This window comes from Pollicipes pollicipes, unplaced genomic scaffold (genome assembly GCF_011947565.3).
Source record: "Pollicipes pollicipes isolate AB1234 unplaced genomic scaffold, Ppol_2.1 Scaffold_7261;HRSCAF=8764_pilon_pilon_pilon, whole genome shotgun sequence".
NCBI lineage: Eukaryota > Metazoa > Arthropoda > Thecostraca > Pollicipedomorpha > Pollicipedidae > Pollicipes > Pollicipes pollicipes.
In genome coordinates, this window is record NW_023597054.1 from 42,693,933 (window position 1) to 42,702,367 (window position 8,435).

The 8,435-nt window shown below is 53.0% G+C and overlaps 2 protein-coding genes across 3 annotated transcripts in view; one reads left to right on the plus strand and one right to left on the minus strand.

Moving 5' to 3' along the window:
• Positions 1–4,053: 4,053 nt before the first annotated feature.
• On the plus strand, positions 4,054–6,958 carry LOC119112765 (cuticle protein AMP4). The gene is made up of 3 exons (XM_037237047.1): positions 4,054–4,135; positions 4,691–4,836; positions 6,578–6,958. The coding sequence occupies exons 1-3, from the start codon at positions 4,127–4,129 to the stop codon at positions 6,876–6,878; spliced, it is 456 nt and encodes a 151-aa protein (XP_037092942.1). The 5' UTR covers positions 4,054–4,126; the 3' UTR covers positions 6,879–6,958.
• A 626-nt stretch (positions 6,959–7,584) lies between these two features.
• The window catches only part of LOC119112376 (delta(24)-sterol reductase), a 35,214-nt gene continuing 34,363 nt past the window's right edge, over positions 7,585–8,435 (minus strand). For both annotated transcript variants that reach the window (XM_037236539.1, XM_037236540.1), the window contains exon 9: positions 7,585–7,884. In XM_037236539.1, the coding sequence (XP_037092434.1) occupies positions 7,731–7,884 (154 nt within the window). In that variant the 3' untranslated portion in view covers positions 7,585–7,730. The remainder of the gene's footprint in view (positions 7,885–8,435) is intronic.

The window sequence follows — 8,435 nt, forward strand, 5'->3', positions numbered from 1 at the left end:
CGCATAGCATACGTACCACCGTTGTTACCTCAGCTAAAATCCTGCCGATGGCAAACACCAGATTTGGACCGGGGCGAGTCCCGATACACACGCATCCGTTAACCCCGTTGCACTGCAACAGCTTGCCAAGATTGTATCAACCGAATCATCATATCATCACGGACATCTCAGTCATGCCTCAAACCGGGTGGATCGGCGATTCGCGGTCACCATCGCGTGACAGCCTGCACACATCTCCGTGCACTTTTGACATTACGGTCGTCCGTTTTTTCTCCATCATTAGAGCTCACTCGCATAACACTGCAACGCTTGGTAGCTGGAAATCTGGTCCTGTTTCCAAACCATGTTCTCCGATGTTAATGAGGTAGGGTGGTGAAAGGGTTGTGATACTGCAACGTTGCAGAGCCACACCGCTTGGTCAAACACATCGCATTTAAATACCTTGAAGGCCCTGCAGTCCAACGTTTAAATGATGTTCCACTTGTTACTGAGCATTTCATGGCGGTATAGCAATCGACTGACACCCTAAGCCTACAAAGGCATGACTTGCCGGACCATTGAAGCGCTAAAGTCCCGGTGGGTGTAACCAACGGCACTAACGTCAGTCCTAACGTCACTGACGTCACTGACGTTAGCACTGACGTCAGTGACGTCAGTGCTAACGTCAGTGATGTCAAGACTCGCTCGGCCTACACCTGCGCTCGTGATGGCTCTGGTACAGGCTATAGATCACTCAGACCTGCCTTCTGGCGTTTGAACTTATGATTTAGGTCACGGGGCGTGAAATCAGCCCGTGAAACACTGTAGGCTACCTGAGGTATCTAATAGTAGAAATGGCTAGGATTCGGGATTACCCAGATCCAGATCCATATCCAGATCCCTTCAGGTCTCACCTGGATAGTCTCAACAGCCGGTGCCAAGTGCAATCGCTCGCTGCGTTACTTTGAATCCCACACTGGCTGCGGTGCGGTTGGGTCACTTGTTGTGTGTTCAATGGATTGAAACAGGCACCTTTGACCAGGGCAGCCGCAATTGTAATGACACTCAGTGGAGATAAAGCACACCATAAAAGGTGTTTCACGCCAGTTTGTCGCCCCGGCGGTTTTTGGGATCAGAGCCAGAGGTCATTTCATCTTTGCACTTTTCAACAGACTTGGCAGATTCAAACGTCCATAAAGATGCGCAGAGCTGACACTAAATGACAGTTTGACGTAACGAAAGAACTATCTTCATGTCTGAACTTACTTCTAACCCCAGGACCGAAGAGGTCTTAGGGTAATCGAGAATATTGTGAGGCCGGAGATATTACATGCACGGGTCCTCGCTTAGGTATTTTTCTCTTCGGCTACTTACCTATATAGTGTTGCCAATCCCATACCTTGCAGGCCAAATGCAAATATTATAAGGCATCTATAACTCGATGATAAATAATCAGTCCATCATGCCAGCTTGCTACAACAGTAATCTTCAACAAAAAGCCGACAGAACCCTTTGCGGTTCGGTTTGGACGCGATGATTTATCTCCCCACCCTCAAGCTCTTCCAACCCGAAAGCTGAAAATATAACACTGAGTCGCATTGGCAGACGGGGTTGTATTCTCTGCACTTCACCAACGAGTGTTTCTCACTAACGCGCGGCTGGCACAGCCTCGGTTTTAATTGGATGGCCTCGGCGCCCGCCAGGCCCGACCAGGTGCCCCCGGCTGCCAGCGTTGGCTGCGGAGAAAATATGCCGTAACTAGTGGGTGGCTGCCGAGGCAGTTCCGGCACTCCAAGGGCGACGGGACGACAAGCACGAACAACTGATGACGAATACAAGGCAGGGAAATTAAGATGAATTGAAAAGAAGATGACGGTGCTGAAGATGATCATCCGAGTTGTCGTAACAGGCAGGCGACCTCCAACGCTAACGGTGCCCAATGAGATATTAGCTCGAAACCCATTGCGAAACTCGTGATTTGGAGCGAACAATGTAAATAATACCCCTTCTGATTCCAAGGTAGAGTGGCATGCGTGTTTGAATCGACCGTGGCCAAAAGCAGGCGTTCCCGGAAAGGTCATACTAAGAGATGATGTGCGGTCTTGCCTTTGGCAGCCAGGAGACCAGCTGCTATTAACCTGTTGAGAAACAGCTACGTTGTCCACCGAGCCAACGTGTTCACGAAGATCTAGGAATTAATCCTGCTGTTCTTCAAGTCTTGGAGCTCGATGCCAAAGCCAACGGCAGATGAATCACTGAAAACCGATGCCAGCTTATTCTGGCAACACCATGTGGACAATAACATATCGTGACTAAAGGTGTTTGATTTATCTAAAACTTCCATTCAGCAAGACACCAAAAGCATTATCGAGAATCTTTTTTAGATTTTAGGAAAAACTTACCGACACACAGTCCTGAAACCCCCATTGGCACCGTCACAGGAACAAAATAATACGTAGCGAAAGCCATATCATGCATCGTGCGGGTCCAGGTCATTCAAGGTCAATGCCAATGTCGGGTGACCTCGGATGTTAACATTTTTCATCGATGCTGTTTCCAGAGCCCGAGCACGTGAGGTGTTCTTGCTTCGGAGCACGCGATCACAAAGTAAAGATCACAGATCTGGCATGCCCAGGAATCGGCAACGGGAGATCTATACGTAGTCGGGGCAAAATACCCATGTTAAGCACGCCGACAGCAATGCATGCTGTCTCAGCAAGCTCGCATTTGTCAAACAAGCGCCTCGCCAGGTTAAAGGCCAGATCCGCGTTACGCGACAAAATTGGTACAATTTATAAGGTACATGAGATCGCAAAACACGCAGGTAAAATATGACCTTAACACGAAGGCTATCTCTTTTGGTCTTTCGGCGTAGTGGCGTCTCGTATCACGCTCATAATAAAAAGTCATGGTTGCTTTCATCATCAGATACAAATCGGAATAGCTGAGCGGATAAACGATGCAATAAACTTCACATACCTAGCGCCATAAGACACGCAATGGTTTGCGAGGTTAAAGTGAAAAGCTCTGGAATATGGGGATTACTAAGTGCTTGGTGGCTAACCTCGTTACCGTCCCCACAACCAAAATGTGTGCCGCCTCCCTGACAGCCATAGAAGAGCGCCATCGGCACCCTAAGGTGGCCTCTAAAGGGGCGCCTTCTCTTGCCGATCAGAAGAAACTCGTGCGTCCAGTGTCTGCTCCCTGGATCCAACCCTGCATGACTTTTATGCTGCTTAAATTAAGAACTTCTGTAAATCATACAAGATTAAAAACATATACTGCCTTAAGTCGAAATCGAGTGGGTTACATCCGGTGAGAAAAAAATGGGGGACAGCTTGTGACGCTTTTGGTTTGGTCCCCCCAATAATTTACGAAATTTGACAACCCTGAAGCCAGTTGAATAGAACTTTCCCTCAGCTACCTATTCTTCTCTCAGGTTAATCCCAAACGCCACGCGGCAGCGACCGTCAATGCACATGGACGTTGCCAATGTTGTAACTGAACAAAAACGCGCCAGATGATTATGATGCATTCCATGACACAAAAGCATGGTCAACACCTGGCCCATCCATAACGTGAGCAATAACACAGCAGATGTCATGTCCGGTGCTCGTGACATCAGTGCACGCGGCGCGGCAGCAGCGGGTAGTCTGCCACCCAGCGAGCATCGGGCAGCCCGACCATCCCTCTCCACCCAGCTGTGCGTGGCCAGAAGCCGCGCGTGACGGCACCAGTGTCCAACCCGCTCCCCAGACGGCCCGACAGCGCGCCGGCCCGCCCGGCTACAGTCGGGCTCCGCCTGCGCCGTCCACCCCCGCCGGCCCGGCGTGGCGATGGGGGCGGCCCGGCCCGGCCCGGCCGGCGGACACGTGGGCGGCGGGTCGCCTCCCCAGCCTACGGGCGTCGCTCCGTGGCGGCGCTGTCGCAACGCCGATTACCATAGCGCGGCGGGTCGGCGGCGGCGGCGGCGGCCGCCGCTGGTTCTGCACACGGTGCAGCGGCGGCCGGCGACCTTTCTCCCCGGCGTCGAGAGACGTGGAGCGACCGTGACCCGGCCGGGGCCGCCGGCCGCCGCCGCGCGCCACTATAAAACACCCGGCCGCCGCGCTCCGACGGTACAGTCACGTGCTCGAGACTCGCAACCATGAAGCTGGTGAGATTCGGAGGAGGTGCCGGGTGCGGCGAGTGTGGTGGATAGGCAAGAGCGCGCGGCGAGCCCGTCGAAGCACTTCTGTGGTAGAGATGCTCAGTGCCAGAGGCGTGATGTTAGTGTGGCTCTGGGAGCCAGTAATACCACAGCCTAGCCTGCAAGGTTGTTCCTACCGCTTTTTGAGCCTCTTCTGAAGGATACTTGGAAAAACGTACTTCGGATTTGAAAAAGCAATGCAAGGAGCCCTCCGACGGAAAGCTTTCCTGCTATGCCTGTGTACATGGGCCAATAAGAGATTCTTAAAAATCTCTCAAAGTTTGTGATACTTGCCGTCCTTTTTCATACATGCTGCTGCTTATACCGTTGCACTAGGATTATGGCTTAGCTACGCTGGGGACTCCTGGGCACCCTCATGACAAATTACTGCACAGCTTCGGCGAACCAATGCCCCAGACTCTCTTTACGTCCGTACCGACGTTCTCGCGGCTGTTGCCTCTCCGCCGTCTCTGACCGTGTCGGCGCCGCCGCCAGCTAACTCGGCGTCTATCCCTGCTGCAGCTGCTGACGCTGATGCTGGTGGCCGTGTGCCGGGCGGCGCCGCGGCCGGAGAAGCTGGACGGCCTGCAGCCGCTCCACCCGGACAGGGACGCGCGCATCCTGGAGCAGCTCCACCAGGCCTCCGAGGACGGCGGCTACTCGCAGCAGTGAGTTGCAGCTCAAGGGCCGGACGGTCGGCCGCCATCGTGGGCATTGCTGCATGTTAGCGATGGAAATGTTATTGAAGATGTCGAGCAAGGTGGTCATCATTGTCATTGGCACTTAACAACGCACTTAGCTGCTCAGGCTATGTGGCGTCGCCTGCCTCACCCTGGCAGGAAGGGCGGGCGCCGCAGAAAATTAAACCCGTTACCTTCTGTTTCCCGGACGCGCAACTTAGTCATTATATTGCCAGTGTCCGGCAAGTGGTCATCCGAGTCATTCGACTACTTTGGAATGCCCATCCACCATTGTCCATCCATCCATTCTGTCGGCTCCACATCCATAACGCGGTTTCTCAGTGGTCTCTGATTTGCGCATGATTCACACAGTCCGTTAGTTCCTCATCCACGCCAGGTCCACGTCAGTCCCGTATCTGCGCTGGATGTACACAGGTCACCAGTTCGATGTTCATGCCGATTCCACATGGAGCATCAGTGTTGCTTATATCCACACGGATCCACACGGACCGCCAGCGCGATAACCGAGCGGATCATCGAAGGAAGACTCACGCCGGCAGTTTCATATCCAGATCTTCACGATTCTCGTTCCCATATCCTTACCAGATCCTCACGATTCTCGTTCCCATGTCCACGCCGGGTCCTCACGACCATCGGTCCCACATCCTTACCGAGTCCTCACGGCCCTCGGTCCCATATCCACACCGAGTCCCCGCAGACCCTGGGTCCTCGTAAACCCTCGGTCTCGTGTCCACACCGGGTGTGGAGTCGTCCCACTGAATAGATGAGCCGGGGGGTAGCTGAGTTACGTCCTCCTTCATCTGTACAGCTGCTAGATTACGCTGTGCACCGACGAGGTTGCACAATCTATGATTTCACACAGGCTCTGTCGCCTTTGCTCGTATGTTTCAAGCAGCGTATTTGTATAGAAGATTGCGGACTAACTTGGCGGCTCTCCTTGTGCCTGAATCACATCTCCGTTTTCCATCGTTGAGCACCCAGTCTAGCCTTTCAAAAAGCATCTTCAAGCTTGCAGACAATAACCACGACCTCTTGCTAACGCGAGCTCCGGGCAAAGCATCGGAGCCTCATGTCATATGCGCATTGTGGGCCGGGTTGGATTCCCACATCGCCCATGTGGTGCTACACTATCGAAGGGATGCTGAAGTTGTTTGTCTCTGGGGTGGTCCGTGCGATTCGGCTGTCTGTACCGTGACCAACATGACCTAGTCAGCTGTCGCTACAGTGTAGAGTCTGACTTGGTCCAGTCCCCAGCGTGTCTCATGTTACTCGGTCAGCTGCCTCCGCCATGTGCGGTGTAGCCGGCTCAATTGCCTCCACCATGTACCATGTGGCTAGTTTAGCACTCTAGCCATGCCCCATGTGACTTGCCCAGCGTTCTATGCCGTGTCCCGTTTGACTTACTCAGCACTCTACACCATGTCCCATATGACTTGCTCAGCATTCTACACCGTATCCCATGTTACGTACTCAGCACTCTACACCATGTCTTACATAGCTAGGTCAGCTGTGTCCATCGTGTCCCGTGCGACTCGGTCAGCCGTCTCCACAGAGACCCACCGCGTACATGGATCAGCCGTCTCACAGTGCCTCATGCAGCCTTCTCCCTCGTCTGCGCGGAGCCGCCACCAGCCCCTGTCTCTTGCCTGGCAACTGGCCGTGGTAGCTGGGCGCCTCTGACCGCGCGCACCTGCGTGTCTGTCCACAGGTTCCGCACCGAGAACGGGATCGCTCAGGAGGAGCGCGGCACCTCCTACCCCGGAGCCGAGCCCGAGACGGGCAGCTACGTCAAGGAGGGCACCATCGAGTACCCGCTCGACGACGGCGCCGTCGTCACCATCACCTACGTGGCCGACGAGAACGGCTTCGCCGTGCTGAACCCGGAGGCCCTGCAGGGTGTGCTGCCGACGCCGCCGCCGACCCAGTACCCGCCGCCGGTGGTGCCCGGCGCCGGCGCGCCCGTGCCGCAGCCGCTGCCCGAGTACAACCCGCAAACCCGCTTCCAGTAGACGTGTCCCGGTGCGCAGCGAACGCCGCTGCCCGACTCATTTGTGCCATGCCCCTCAGTCAATAAACACGCGAGAATGCTGACCGGTGTGCTGAGAGGAGGTGCAGACTGGACGCTGGACGGATGGCCGCCTTCAAAGAATTCGGTAACCACGTATTCACTAAGTACATTTGTAAAAGGAATCCAGCGCCAGGGCCATTTCGACTCATGCCAGCTGACGTTTTGCTCCATCATAGTTGAGCTGAGCTCAATCACATAGCTTCTCATAGAGCTGTTGAAATATACACATTTTTGAAGTCATTATCCAACGGCAATCCCCCCGCGAAAATTGAGGTAATGCAGCTAATCACGAAACACATGACCGCGCTCACCTCAGCCCGGAGTGTGTAGCGTTGCATTCTACAAGAAACTTATTTTATGCCACTGGTGGACGCATGCTCAAGCGCCATAAAACCACCGTTAAAAAACAGCAGTGTGCAGCTCGATTTTATGTAACGTTCTTTACGCTTAGATTATCGATGTGACTATATATATGTATATATATATATATGTATATATATATGTGTATATATATATATGTATATGTGTATATATATATATATACATATATATATATATATATATATATAAAGATATATATATATAATTGCTTTCTTGAGTCCGACGACATGCTATCCTTAAGGCCGTCTGGGCGAAATTCGAGCATACTGAAAACTTGAGCGTATATTTTAACTGGCAGTCCAAAAGCTGTGCACTTCTCACATGGAGATAAAACGAACGTGAGGCTTGCTCGGTGGTGAAGATGATGGCGCTACTGCCCCGGCCGACCTGACAGGCTCAGGATGACCTGAGGTCAGTCGCGGGCTGCCCTGTTGACCTTGTCGTACACCTCGGGGAATGCCCTCAGGCAGTCGTACTCGCGACGGACCTTGTCGTACAGACGGTGGTCGAACATCTTCCGGTACTCTTCTCTAGTCAGGAAGGAGTCGGCGTACATCATCTGAAAACTGAAATCCAGAATTGCCATTAGGCCATATCCAAAAATGTTGTGGTGAAATTCTGCAATACCACGTGTGTGACGAGTGACATGCAACAGGTGTCACAGAGCTGTGTGAGAGCGAAAATATTCGTAAGGTGAGCGTTGATATCATATAAAAATCTTCGCTTACGATAAATTTGGTATGGCGGGCTAATTCGGGCTGTCGGCTAAAAGAGTCGGCTAATTAGGGCCGTGCTCAACCCGGATCACATTGGATCAAACAAAGTGCATACTGAAAGCGTCTGATGCTGGTCTTTTTTTTCATTCACGCACGAGTTATTTTGCAGTTTCAAAGGTGGCGTAGTAAGTGAGCCTGCAATGATGCTGTGTCTGTCTTAGCATTACAAGCCGGTGCATTGGCCAACACCAAGATTCCAGTCAGGGTTCATAGTGGTGTCAGACCATCGAGCGGACGCCGGGAGAGCACAGCCAGACGGCTGCAGGCCGCCCGATTCAGATCACGTCCCGCGAGGCTGCACATGTAGCCCGACGAGAGAGGCTGCAGCCCGCTCCACTCCC